Genomic DNA, 15,320 nt, shown 5'->3' on the forward strand with positions numbered 1-15,320 from the left:
GATGGAAGACTGATGTTTTTACAATATTCTGCACATAGTCAAGCCAGGATCAAACATCACCTGAAAAGTCTTTAAACTTTCTTGAAATTCCAACACAATGCCATCCATTGATAGGGTTACTAAATGAGTTTTACGTAGTTGATGGTACATGGCGTGTAGCAGGTTAAGTAAGGAAATATATTTAAGCATCATCAGAACAGAAATTAACATCCTGAAGTGCATCCAATTCTGTGTTGCCATTATTCATCAACATACAAGATTTAGAAAATTGTAACTCTAAAGCAAGTAGCTGTTTTTTTATCCCACATTTTTAATTTACTTACGATGTGGTCTAATATGAGAGTTCAGAGGATTGATTAAAATATGAATTGGACTCAAAAGGGATGAATTATGGACAAAATAAACAACTTTCCATAATAGCGCCTTTCTATTGCTAAAGGATTTAGAACAATTTTCATGATGATTTGTGGACTCAACATTTTAATTCATATGAATTTTTCTAATATGCACTGAAAAACAAGTTAGAAATACACAGCACACCCAGGTCCAGTTTCTCTCCCACAGCACTTTTTCAGTTTTTAACATCTATTGTATTTAACTGTATAACCCAACAATTTTATTACAAGATAACATTGCTTTTATTACGGACCATACTAGTTTTTCTGAACATTCACAGAAAATTATATATCCAGCCTATCATGTGTAGGCCATTTATAATGATTGGAAATGTAGGTCAAAAACATTTCACACATGAATTGATGGACATAAACTCTGGGGCAAATAAAGTTACAAACAAACTGGTTCTGGGATATTCGTCATCAGAATATATTCTTAGAGTGACCACAATAGCCACCTTCATTGATCCAACGGACAAATTAGAGAATGAGAAAACAATCTTCTGTATTTTTCTTAATGTTTCAAACACTACTTTTCCACCACTTTGTCCAGAACAGTCTTGAAAACTATATTTGATGAAAACCTTTATACTCTGATAACAACATAAAATAATACACCCTTCTTCCTCATTTTCTACTCACCATTGCTTTTGCCTCTCAGTTTTATTTAGAAGGCTCCAACCTTAGCTATGGATCCACTATAACTGCTGTGATGGTTCACACACTTTATAATAAAACAACACAATGAGACATTAATGGTCTCAAGACAGGTAGGACACACTACTATTCACTTTAGCGGCATTATATCAAAATAAAAAGTCTGAATAAGAATATTGATCTCTATTTGTCACAGGATAGTAGGCCTAAATACTTAGCTATAATAAGCACACTGAAGTTGTTTTGGGCAAAATCAAATGTTTTTTTTCAGATGGTGAGCATGGTGATGTTTGACAACAACTTTGTTTAAGCTCCACTGTACTGAAGAACACATACTGTAGCCAGATGTGTGATACTGCTAGTATGAATCCATCATGATCAGCACCCTTCTCTCCCTTTCAGAAGAAGATATTAGACTTTATCTCACTCAGTAGTAAAGCACTTTCAAGCCGAACTATGAAAAGTATGAAAAATATTTGTAAGAAGGTTTTCAAACAGATAATATGTATGTGTAAGCTTTGGTAACTGTTTAAAGATGGCTTACAGTGCTTTCCAGCAAAATAATAAGTTTCTCAAACAAAAAACAGGAAGGAAAGCATCTAAAATCAGAGACGTTCCTTTTCAAAAGCCAAAAGTGGCATTACACACATCCAGTAGTTCTGTTAGTCTTTGTGGTTTTTAAATATTCTGAAATGTTCGGAAATGTCCAGATTTTTTAGCGGTTTCTCTCTTTTTATTTCCTGTTTGCAATTCCATGTCACTCTGAGAGCAATGTGAAGGTCCCAGTGCAAGGAAACATTCATACACAAGAAAGCAAACTATACAGAAACAGAACATGGAACAGGCACAGAAAGCAATTAGAAAATACACCAAAAATAAATATTATCAAAACAAAGAACCAGTTTAAAAAACATCACAGTATGTAATTCTCACACTACGTTCTTCCTATTTATCTATACAGTTAGTATTTTATCTGCTTTTGCTTTTAAGTTCTATTTACTCATGATTGTATACACATGTTCCAATTACTTTTTTTTACATTACTGCTCGGGCCACTCTCAACTTCAATGGCGATTCACATCACATTTGCAAAAGGAAGGGGTTGTTCTAGAACTTGGTGCTGTGGCTGAAGCTGTCTGACATGATGATGTTCTTGTAGAAGTTGTCAGAGCGCACAGAGCAGTATCCTTTCACTTTGTCAATGACCTGGTGCACAGGAATGATGGAAGTAGGGTCCCCTTCTACTGGGTTCAATTTAGTGTTAGTCTGGTCAGAATACATTTTACCTGGCAATGACAAAACAAAATATAAAATGAGCATCTTTGAAATTTAGTCATGGAAATTACAAACACCACTTTATTTACTTCTGCAGGATGTTTCCCTTTTATTGTGTTATTTTTAGTTTTTGATGCATTTTTGTTCCAGAATTATTAAATCTGTCAAGATCAGTTGCATATCTGTGTAGTTTAGGCTTAAATATTTAAGGTCATACCCTGGATGTGTATACGTTAGGCATTGAAAAAGACTGCAGGGTTATACTACATCTAAGGTTAACTTCAGATTCTGTGATTTTATTGTGCTCCCACAGTGAAAGAAAATAACAAAATAAATCAAGCTTTAAAGATTTTTTTTCTAAATTGATATGATTACTGCTTATTTATAACATATATTGTATGGTATAATAAGAAATACAGATATGCCCTGTATTTCTGTAACACTTCAAAATATTTTTATACCTGCATAGTAACCATGAAGTGACTGAAGTTGAAACATGAAATGAATATCAGGTATCAGGTGGTAACCTGGAGGACTTAAATGCAAGCTAAACTTAAATGCAAATTTCTGGGATTAGTGATCAGTATCACTTGTAAACTGTTTTAAGATGCAAAACAGCAGCTGAAATTTGTTAAACAAAAATGAAAAGTGAAAAGCAGATTCTTAGTGTTTTTAACTGGGACACTAAAAAGGTCTTGTTTAAGTAACTAAGCGTGAGAAAAAATAAAACAGAAAATGTGGAACACTTTTATTCACAGGACTATACATAACCCATATATTATCGTAGACCATTTCTTTGCAAACTTTTAAAGTTAGATAAGTTTAAGCAACCGTCTTCCTACTGCATCCTCAGCGTATGTCCCTTGAAACACTCCATATTAAGTAGGAACACTGTTCAGACTACTAAACAGTGTGGAAAGCACAAGAAACTGACAGGAAACGCACATGTTTTTAGTATCCTATTTCAGTTTATACCCTCCTAGCTTGCAACCATCAATTGATTATGTTTTGGCTCACAGCAGCTGTACTTCTGGTACAGCAAGGGGCAGATACTACCTGTCCCCCCAAGGACCCATCCATCTGTTCACAAATTGAAAGCTCCATAGCACCTGACAGGCAGCTGGCACTGAACAGAGAAGTGGTACTGTATGTGTCTTACTGATGTCACTGCATGTCTGCAGGACCTCATTGCAAGTCCAAGAGAGCCCTGCCCCACTAATCCCAACTTTACCCTCAGAGCTGCTCTACCAATTGTGTGCCATACTGAAGGAAATCTCCCCCACAGGAGGCTTTATTGTCCAGATAACTTGACTGATTGTGAGTAGTTAATTGGTGTAAAGGATGTCATCAGGCATTCCTTGCAAGAAGCCAAGATATCAGTTTCAGCAGCATGGCTGGATAGCTTGCTCTAATTTGCCACAATTCTCCATGGAAAATAAGACCCTTCTGTTGTCAGTTTTAAATGCAATTCCCCATATTTTCCACTTGTGTGTTGTGGTTTGTGCTGCACTGTTGGTTTTGAAGAAGTCATTTGTGTTGATTTTGGTAAATTGGTTAAGGATTTTGAAATCTTGAGTCAGGGCTCTTTGTAATCTTCTTTGCTCAAGATTAAAAAGATTTAGTTATTTTAGCATGTCAGTGTAGGACACTTCTACAAACCGAGGAATGTACCAGGCCACTCTTCTTTGGACTAATACCAAAGTAGCAATGGTCTTAAACGAACATTAAGTTATGATTGTAAGAAATGTTAAAATTATATAGTACAGTAGTAAAACCACTGCTACTCTAGGATTAGTCCAAAAGAAGAGTGGCCTGGTACATTCTTGATGTTGTTACAAAAAACAGTCAACATTTCCTTCACCATAGTTGTCAGTATATCTGGAAATTTGTTTATCTTAAATTCTTCTAGTGCTCATCTATGTTAATATTATTTAACATAGTACTTTGTATTTTCATAGCTTGGGCCTTGTTGTCTATTCCTTCCTGAGAAAACAAAAGAGTAAAATACTAATTTAACACATTAGCCATTTGTAGTTCATCTCATAAAAGTTTCCCATTGCTATCTTTTAAGAGACTTTACATTTACATTAACTTTTATTGGTACAGTATTGTAGCATGGATAAGAACTATCGTTTTTTTAATGATCTATTTTAGATTGGCCTTTCTAATATTTTTAACCTGTTCTTACAGTGTTTTGTTCTCCTTTTGTTTAATCATTGTATAAAATGTACAACTTTCTCTTATATTTTTCTTAATTGATTTATTAAACCTTTTAGGCCACTGATTTTAAAACTTTGAGTTATTTACTCTGAGAATGAAACCGTGCTTCACACATAATCTTTTAAAACTTACTTTAAAAAGCTTTGCATTGCCCATAGCCTGTGGAACATTTAGTTCAAAATGACAAACACCATGAACTATTACTGTATGTTTAGAATTTTGCTGCAGTTTTGCTGTTATTCTATGCAGTCTTCAGTCTTCAATAGTTTTTCTATTACCATAAATAGTGAACTGAATTTATGAAGCTACTAAAATATGTACCCAACTACAATAAATTATTCTTGTTCTATGAATTATCAATACCTCCCCTCCCCATCTAACTCATTTAGATACTGATATTTATTTATTACTTTTGAATGCAACATTTGAATTATTTTGTCTTTATGTGTTTAAGTGATTTCAGTTATCTTTACATTAAAACAATAGTTCATGTAGAATCTTCTGTTCTCTAAAATCACACCTGATTTTTTGCACTTTTACAGAGTATATTTTACACCTGCGCTCAGTATAATTTGACAGTTACAGTAAGTGTGTTGTACATCATAGACAGTTGCACAATCATCTAGAACCTGTATAAACGTGAACTGCAGTTCAGTCAAGTCAGCAAAGACATTCACAAATGTGTTACAACTATATCAAGTACACACCTTGGTAAATAAATCTAAGAAAGACAGATGTAACAGTAGCACAAAGTATGATTACTGCCCCCATTCTACTTTTCATGAAAAATTAATATATTTTATTTTAAACTGATCCTTGAGATTAAAGTCTTTGTGATACAGAAACTGTATATAACTAAAATGGCAACCTCACAGAATGCAGTACAATAAGCTCTGAAAAAGAATTGCATGGTATTTTGCACAGGAATGGTGATGATAAGGTCATTGATAACAGCATGTTTGCTGTCTACAGAAAATCTATAGTACTGGGAAATAGATTGAATGAATATTTCAAGCCATTTAAACTGCAAACATTCTTCAATACATTTCTCTTCTTTGTGGCATTTCAAGACTAAATACTAAAACATAAGATTGCTAAAAGTTGCAACTTGCTGTTTGAAACATGTTTTTGCACATACAACAGAACATGGCTATCTACGCAAATGTCATGCATGGTATAAAAATATTAGTATTGAACTCAAATAAATGATGAAGTGGCATGTGGTAAGATATCCCAAGTTAAGAAGCAAATAAATTGATGCCATTTAAACCATATACATGGTGCATTGGTCACTTTAAGGGTTAATGCTTAATTCATGTATTTTTTGTCTATATAGCCATAGATCAAAGTGTTACATAAATACTGTGTCAATTCAGATTTAGGGGCTGCCTTAAAACACTTTGGAGTGCACACACTGCATATGGTTCTCCATCTGACATTTCTGTGTTTTGCTGTGTGAGACTTGTAGGTTTCTGTATTGTAGTCAACACAGCAAGCCAAAAAAAAAAAAAAACTCCCAGGAAAGCAGAATTAGCATTGTATGAGAGAAAGTAACAATCAGACCCTTCAAACAGAGCTGGCATAAGGGCAGTTCACCTCTCACCTATTTATTAAAAAATACTAATTTTACTGCACACGTTTCAAATTTTAACCCAAAACATTAGTTTTTCTAGACTAATTTGTGCCTAATCTAGTCTGCCTCATTTATCTTTTGACCCAGGTAGATTTTAAGTATGTAAAACATTTTTTCATTTTTTTGATTTGATTAAAAAACAGAGCTTTGTGGTTTGAAAGGTCTAAATGTTACACTTTTTTTGTATATCTGTTTTATTTCAAAGTGGAAAAGGCTAATCACATGATGAAGAAGCATGGAGCAAAGCTGGCTGTGAAATAGTTTACCTTACAGGAGTTCCCCATCTGATTATTGGAAGGACTTAGACCCAATATCTACACCACAAACATAAATGAAATGATCAAGAACTACTGAGTTTAGTGACCCACAAAATAACAACAAAGACAAGAAAGATTTTCTGACAGAAGTACAACTATACTAGACCCCTAAATCTCCCCACAAGTGAGTTACAGTTTATTAATTCTACTTTTCTTAGACTGGAAAGAAGCTTCTGCTTTGTAATGATTGCCCATTTAGCAGAGATGCGATTATTAGCCTCATAGTGAACTTTAAAGAACTGGATTGTGAATAGGTTCCAGCTGCTGACATGAGGAAATGGAACAGATGTAAGAGATGTTTCTTTAGGAAACCTTGACTTCTACTGTACACAGATAAGGATCAAAGTTGAAAACCCCTAGGTAGAGCTAGAAATTAGAGGCTCCTTAAATGGGTAGTGTAGAATCTGGAGAGATGTACAATGGAGAGTTTATATACTAATATACAGTGGGAAGAACAAAAGACCCCGTCTAATTCATTAATGAGTGGTACATATTGGTCCTTCTGAAACGTAGACTAAAATTTCCTTTTTTAACAAAAAAAAAAACCTTAGACATTTTCACCAACATTCCAGCTGTTAAAATAGAAATGAAAAAATAAAGAAAATATTACATAATTTATGTTTTCCGTTTCACCAACTAATAGAGAATTTGAACAGATAAGTGTGAAGCAAGTCTTTATATATTTATATTAATCACATAGATTTTTTTGTCTTCACTGGCTTCTTAACGGAATGCAATACTTGTTTTCTACTAGGAATACAGTGTACTGTATATACAACATCTATTTATCTTGTTTTTAAAAGCAATGGAGCTTTGGCTCCATGAATAACAACTAATATTCAAGAAACATAGTGATAACTCTAGCTAAGTCACTCAAGACATGAGTTTCCTTTCATGTGTTTCTGCTAGAGATTAACTACAGTGCAAAAAAGCAATCAAGAACAAGAGACATTCACAAAAGGTCAGCCGTGTCATCAAACACACTGCAAAATACCCTCTGAAAGAAAGGTAAATGGAACTAAAAAGTAGTTACTTCTGCAGTCTTCCTGCATGTTCAAATAATTATAACTAAATGCATGGCACTTGCACGCAATTACTTGGTTTCCGAATCCCATAGTACCATACCTGTGTTACTGCCACGCTTTGCAAAGGGGTTTAAAGTTGACTTGGCTTTAGATGTCCAGTTGGCAGTGGTGGATCCAATGGAACTAGACGATAATGACTTTCCAAGGTTATCTGAGCTGACTTTCTTTGTGTTATTGGTTGCCGTCTTACTCCAATCTGTAACACATACAAGTTTATACCTTTATGAATTTAAAACAGCTATTTATTATTATATTATTTTCTAAAAGAGCAGTTGCAGCGGCATCTACTGATTTTAAATTAAAAGCTGTAAATTTCTAGAATGCAAGGTGAACTATTGTAACACCACTGCCCAGTGTTGTGACGAGGCAAAGGTGGAAAGTTACAAACAAAACAGTTCTCAGAAATGAATTACTTTTTGTTTTATTATATCTGTTATTTTTATCAAATTGAAGCAGGAAGTCTTTTTCAATGTTTTTTATCAGGTTTCAATTGAAATAATCCCATTTCTATTATTATCCGAGAACCTTGAAGCAGTTCGTTGCGTAGGGGTTTATTGGAATTTGTTATGGGTTAGAACAGAGTATTTAGCAGCACTGGTATGATTCCAAATAATATTAACTTTAAATATTGGAACTAATTGTTTCTTTGCCTAGGAATTCAATTATAAACATAATACATGTGATATTTTTATCACATGGCGCCGTGTTAGTTGCAGCCTGTAACAGCAGCTCTGTGTCTTTTTGTTGTCTTTTTTGTTTCTTTCAGTAAGTGAGTGTTAGTGAGTTAGTGTCTTTCTTTCATATCCTTGCCAGTGACTAGATTTGTGATCGCAACATGATGGATACTAGGGAGCTGAGATACTTTTTATTGTTTTTTCTGTTACTCGGACCTCTGTTTTTATCGGGTTGCAATGCCGATAGCTACAGAGGCATTGACTACACGCGGGACCAGCTGATCACGCTAGCGTGTCCGGCTCTACTCACTGGAGAGAAGCCATCAGTTCTGGAGCTGCTGAGGAGAAAAAGCCAAGGCTGTAGGGCTGGTGCGACGCAAAAGGCGAAGAGAAGGAGATTTAAACCCTTTGATCACTATGGGAAATATGAGGTCTGTAGCGAACAAGATGGACGAGCTGGGAGCATTGGTGAGGAGTCAGAGGGAGTATAGAGAATGCAGTATCATGTGTTTCACCGAGACGTGGCTGCAGGAACTTATTCCGGACTTGAATGTTATATTCAACATTGGCCAACGAGCTGAACCAGTTCCTTAACAGGTTTGATTCAGGGCCCTCTGTGGCTCAACACCCATCCTCCCACAGCCACACGCTCCCTAAGCCCTCGCAGCTGCAACTGCCCAACACCTCCTCCATCCCCACACAATCATGGCCGCCTACAGCTACAACTCCCGACAACTACTCACCCCCCATCCCCCACAGCTACCACTCTCCAACACCTCCGCCATTAACACCTGCAGCACTGACAGCGCTATGAGCACCATCCCCCAGGCCAGGCTGACCGTCACGGCCGACCAGGTGAAGAGGGAGCCGAAGAGGCTGCACCAGGGTAAGGCATCAGGACCAGATAACGTCTGTCCCAGAATTCTGAGGGCTTGTGCTGATCAGCTGAGCTGAGTGCTCCAGCAACTGTTCAACCTAAGCCTGCGCTTGGAGAGAGTCCCTGTGCTCTGGAAGACATCATGCCTGGTCCCGGTACCAAAGAAAGGGCGCCCCTCTGTCCTCAATGACTACAGACCAGTTGCGCTGACTTCTCACGTCATGAAGACACTGGAGAGGCTGGTCTTGTCCCACCTGAGACCCCTGGTCAGTTCATCACTGGACACCCTACAGTTTGCCTACCAGCCCAGTGTTGGTGTGGAGGATGCGATCATCTACATGCTGCAAAGGGCCTACTCACACCTGGACAAGGCTGGCAACACAGTAAGGATTATGTTTTTCAACTTCTCCAGTGACTTCAATACTTTCTAGCCCTTACTTCTAAGGAGGAAGCTAGAGGAGATGCAAGTTGGTCCCTCCATGATCTCATGGATCACTGACTATCTGACAGGCAGACACAGTCTGTCAGACTTCAGAACTGTGTGTCTGAACGGGTAGTAACACGGGGGCTCCTCAGGGGACAGTTCTTTCTCCGTTCCTCTTCACCCTCCATACTTCGGACTTTAAATACAACTCAAAGTTGTGCCACCTGCAGAAGTTGACTCTGCAATTGTGGGATGTATCGAGGGTGGGCGGAAGGAAGAGTACAGAGGACTGGTCAGCAGCTCTTAGGAGTGGTGTTGGGAGAACCACCTGCAATGTAGCAAAGACGAAGGAGCTGGTGATAGATTTCAGGAGGAAAAGGGTTCAACCTACTCCTGTCTACATCCATGGGAGTGGCGTGGAAATAGTGGACTCATACAAGTACCTGGGAGTGCACATCGACGATAGACTGGAATGGTCTAAGAACATTGAGGCAATCTACAAGAAGGGTCAGAGCTGACTTTACTTCTTGAGGAGGCTCAGGTCCTTCAATGTATGTAGTAAGATGCTACATATGATCTATCAATAGGTTGTGGCGAGCGCCATTTTCTATGTGGTGGTATGCTGGGGCTCTGGGATTAGAGCAGGGGATTCTAACAGGCTGAACAAGCTCATCAGAAGAGCAAGCTCAGTAATTGGGTCTGGCCTGCACCCCTTGGAGGCAGTGGCTGAGACGAGAATGGTGTCCAAACTAGAGGCCATCATGGACAACATCTCCCATCCCCTCTATGATATGCTTGTGGAAATGAATAGTACGTTCAGCAATAAGCTGATCCATCCACGGTGTGACAGGGAGCGCTACAGGAGGTCATTCTTGCCTTCTGCCCTAAGACTGTACAATGCATCCACTTTGCGTCTGGGCAGGGGCAACATTGACAGTGACCTGTTCTTGGACTGAACAGCAAACTGCTACATCTGTGTTTTTTACGTTTGCAACCATTTTCGTGCAATATATGCCAGGGACTTGTGCAATACATTTATCTTTATATTTATATTGTGCAATACAACTTTTTGTGTACTGCTCTGGTTTGTCTTTGAATGTTCTAGACTGTGAGTAACTCTTCTTAGTGCACTTCTCACTGTACTGATTGTATTGCATGTATTGTATTATTATTATTGAATCATTCGTTACACTGTGCTGTGTTGACTGTGTTAAGCGGCTGTTGCACTGCAATTTTCCTCATGGGATCAATAAAGTATCTATCTTTGCATTTCCTGCACAATGAAAATGAAGGCAAACTACTCTCTGTTGAACAATAGTTTTGAACAACTGTGTAAAGTAGACAGATGAACAGTTAAACTCATGGTCTCTGTCTGCATAATTTACCTGAATTATCTGCGAGGCGGAATCTTCCACAACACAGATATCTTCTCCATTGTTTCTGAACATTTTCTTTCAAAGCACAGTGGAAAATAAATATAAACAAACCTGCAGTAAAAAATAAATGGAATTATGCAGGAAAGCATTATTAAGTCATTGCAAACATAAAGCGTGACACACTTGGCATTAAAACCACATATATAAAAATACTTTTTGCCATAAAAAATAAGAATTGAATATCAGTTTTGAAGGTATCGTAAAATGTACTGTTACACTTTCAAACCACACTTTAAACAGCTTATATTGACACTGTCAATGGTTCAGTCCATTTTTCTTTTCTGACTTTTCTAATAGAAAAAAGTTACATAGAACATAATTAATATGTAAGATTATACTGTAATATGTACTTGTATACAAAAAAGCACAAAACTCAAGTCATTTTCTAAGCATAGATGTTAAACAAAATCACATAAATTCTGAGCATCAATACAGATCAAAGACTAATGAGACATTCTCAGTATGAAAAACACAACATTGTAAAATAAAATTAATATGATCTCCCTGAACAGTAGTGTAATTGACAGATATATATGATCACCCTTTCAAGAAAACCTGCATAGGACATTCCACCATTTTCACCATGCAGGTACAGCTTGCTTTTGACTAAGGGTCAGCCAGTTCCAGCTGCTTAAAGCATGGGCAAGCTGGCCCTACAGATGTTCTGTTGGACTCAGGTAAAGAGAAAAATATTTTCTTGAAGTTGTGTCACAGTGCACGAATTACCCTGTGGCGTAACATTGACCCGGTGGAAAATCGATACATCTGGACAGGCTTGCAAGCACAGAGAAAGAAATATTTCTTCAAAGCCTTTGTTAACCAAGGTTACAGTGCAGCAAAATCTCCCTCAATCTGCAATCTGGGCTTGATTAAAAGGTTTTCTTCCCCCACATCATCATACTGCTATTACCCCACTGGAGGACCTGAATCACACAACAGTTGCCTGCACACATTTTGCCTTCCAGCAATTCTGTCAATGGCAATTGCTTTCACTGGAGATGAAAACATTCCACCATTATCTCTGCCACCTCTGTTCTATAGCCCACAGAACACAGCGATTTCTCTCAGGTGTCAACATGTTAACCTGAACATAATGCAGTTAATTCTCGTGCTGATGGCGAGATGCAGTCAATTTGTTGATGTGTGTGTGTTATTTCAACCTGAAGTGTCTGCTGCTGTGATAGCCATTACAGTCTGCAAACAATTACACAGATGGATCTTAAGGACATGAGTAGTGACTCTCCTTCTTGCAGGATGTGGTCTTTCTCTCAGAGAGTAGTTTATTGTTTATTGACAGTGGCCTGTTGATTGTTGAAACAGAACATTTTAGACTATTGCTAACTTTTCTCATAGACAGATGTCCTTCAACCATACTAAAAGTGACCAGGTTGTCTTCCTTACTAAAGATTTTAATTTTCACATAAATTAAAATCCGTGCTTTTGCTTGGCCATTTATATAGATTCCTAACTCTTAATTAATCACATTTTGGTCATTTTAACTCAAATTCCAAACACTGAGCACTTGCTGTTTGTTATACAATTGTGACCTGAATTTGTGATTTTGTAACTATTCAGACAATACCACTAAGTGTCCAATGACCTATTAATGTAAAACTTAAACCACTGAATTTTCATCATGCAAGAGTATATTTTAACATACTATTTGAACAGCAATTGTATTGACTGTCACTATCACTGAAAATAACAAACTGAACCAAAGTGAAGCACAATTAATTTCTGTAGGCAGGGGAGACCTCTGCTGGAATACAGCAGTGCAGGTTCATTCAGTAGAAGCTACAATTTACATTATTGTTTCAAATAAAAAGTTTATATATAAATGATATATTAATTTATTTCTAAAATGGTGTTTTCTATGGATATGTGTTTATTTATTTTTAAGTTTGCTGTAGATGGTTGTTTGTCCCACAAGATATCCCAACCAAAACATTTTAACTTTGTAAACACAGACCTGAATCTCCAGCATCCTATATACTGTAGGCATTCAGGTTCTACTAATCTAAACAACAATAATAATCCAATTAAACTATTACACTCTCTCTTAATCAAAATACCATACTGCCTGTAAGGAAAATAATGGGACATGGATACAAAAATGGTGCTAAAATATAATTAATTAGCAGACAAATTCTTGACTACTAATTAAGAATTGAGTGTTCATGATACATTTAATAAATTAAATGTCTGGCTCGACACCATCAATGTGTAGCAAAAATAACATAGTTACAAAAAGCAACTGTCAGTGGTCAAGCCAACATATTCTTCATGGACAAAGACATTTTTCGATATAGTATATATGGTTTCCTATATGTATTTACAAGCCATGACCTCAGGTGCTATCTCTAGGGAACCCATTAGAGCTTCATATTTTATATTACATTCTAAGGAGAAAATGTGCATAGGTTTAAACTCTTGATTGGTTTATGATTAGTTAATACACTTTATAAGGTACTTCGATGCAGTTTTGCCTTTGACCTTTTAAGGAGTAAATTACTGAGTTTGAGCTACAGTAATTTTCCATTTGACCAGAAGGATGGATCAAAAAGTCATGTATGAATGAATTAACCATATATATTACCTGCATTTAGCTGCAGACTGTATTGCCTATAGACTACTATGCATTTGTGGTTGCTCATGAGCCTACAACCATCTACTATACACTATAATTAAGTACAACAGTAACATATCGTATACAATGATACTGTATTGTATGTGTTTTAAGAAAACTTGTGCTTGGCTCATAGCAGACATGATTTTTTAAGGAGTAACGTGTATGCTTCCAGTGTTCTAATCTACTAGATGAGTAGATTCAGAGCACAGCTACTCCATTTTCTGCCATTCTAATTTCTACTTCAATCTGGCCTATGATCAATTAAATAAATAGGGAGCTGGTATCAGCAAAATTGCGTAGTGGAATGGATTGCAGAGGCCAGAAATTGAACAGCTCCTTGTACTGTTCCTTGTATGATCTGCGTTACTGGGATGTACAGTACGGTGATGTTCGAGATGTCTTTATAGCTCTTTGAAAGTGTCATAAACTTATGGTACCACTGAACTTTAATTTGATTGCACATCTTCTAAAATATCTTCTTAAAAGTACCAAATTTCACTGCAGGAAATATGCATGCATTGTCTGTGTTACATCCATATTTGCATTCAAACGCATTTGCAAAGGCCGTTTTAAATAGTATTGAGATTGTACACATTCCTACTTAAGGAGTAAGCTGTTATACACAACCCTGCTATTTACTGTCCATTGAACTCAGTTAATAGAATGTATTCATAACGTATTCATTACCTCCTCCATCAAAACTGTCACCTTGAAAAACATCCCAAATGGGTGAATTTAATGTAGTTAAATGGATTGAAATTGACAGAAGAGTGATTAACAAGGCTCAGTTGACTGGGGGTCAATGCAGTAGTAATAATCTTATCAGCTTATGTCTAGTTATGTATTTCTGCAAAACAGTGGATGGTGAATCAGATGTTTTCTGAACTGCATGTAAATCTATTCACTTCTGAACTATACTGCTTCACCAACTGATAAAAAAGCGGTAACGACACATACAGTAGGTTAATTTTCTTACTTCATCACTATGAGTTTGAGAAGAAGATATTTTTACTATAATAGTTAAGGAATTTAGCAAATATCAATGATATTTTTTCACGGGGCAAAATCACTCAAGTGAGTTGTGTGAAAGTAATTTAAAATAACAGGTCACACCTTTGATGATCAAGGATTTTTGTCTTTGGAAACAAAAGCATTGCACAATACTGTCACGCCCCACACTCTCCCTCGCAAATGACATTACATTCCCGGAACCTCTGCTTCCCAGTCTCATCCCTGATTGAACCCAGCACATTCTCAGATGCATCAGATTCCTCAAATTGTCACTCCCTAACCAATCATCCAATCACACCCCTTTCATTTCAGTATTTAAACCCCTTTTCGCACACCTTCCCACGCTCACTATTGAGAAGCCTATCTTAGTATTCTCCAGTGTGTGTTTCCAAACCTTTTGACTGATCTCCTGTTATGAATCGTCTGCCTCTGCCTCTTGACCTTGCCTTTGAATTGTTTTGAATATCTCTTGTTACCAGATCCTCTGCCTCCCTTATCAACCCAGCCTTTGGATTTTGTCTTTTGGATTGTCCCTTTGCTACCCTGTTTCCTGTGGGATTCCGGTCACACATAAGGATCCTCCCATTCCACGTATTGGTTCCCTGACAAATACACACTGTGTATTGTGCAACAGTTACTAAGTAATTTACTAAGATGTTTATTGTTACAGAGATGCTTTTCAGAACC

At 36.9% G+C, this 15,320-nt stretch overlaps 1 protein-coding gene across 4 annotated transcripts in view; it reads right to left on the reverse strand.

Annotated features, from left to right (window-relative positions):
- Positions 1–460: 460 nt before the first annotated feature.
- The window catches only part of adgrg6 (adhesion G protein-coupled receptor G6), an 82,514-nt gene continuing 67,654 nt past the window's right edge, over positions 461–15,320 (reverse strand). For 3 of the 4 annotated variants that reach the window (XM_015339135.2, XM_015339134.2, XM_015339136.2), the window contains 3 exons: positions 10,943–11,044; positions 7,623–7,778; positions 461–2,338 (listed from right to left, as the gene is read on the reverse strand). In XM_015339135.2, the coding sequence (XP_015194621.2) occupies positions 2,160–2,338; positions 7,623–7,778; positions 10,943–11,044 (437 nt within the window). In that variant the 3' untranslated portion in view covers positions 461–2,159. Of the gene's footprint in view, positions 2,339–6,446; positions 6,495–7,622; positions 7,779–10,942; positions 11,045–15,320 lie in introns of all 4 variants that reach the window. The other variant, XM_015339137.2, reaches the window with a different exon arrangement.

The sequence above is a fragment of the Lepisosteus oculatus genome, chromosome 2 (assembly GCF_040954835.1).
Source record: "Lepisosteus oculatus isolate fLepOcu1 chromosome 2, fLepOcu1.hap2, whole genome shotgun sequence".
Classification (NCBI taxonomy): Eukaryota; Metazoa; Chordata; class Actinopteri; order Semionotiformes; family Lepisosteidae; genus Lepisosteus; species Lepisosteus oculatus.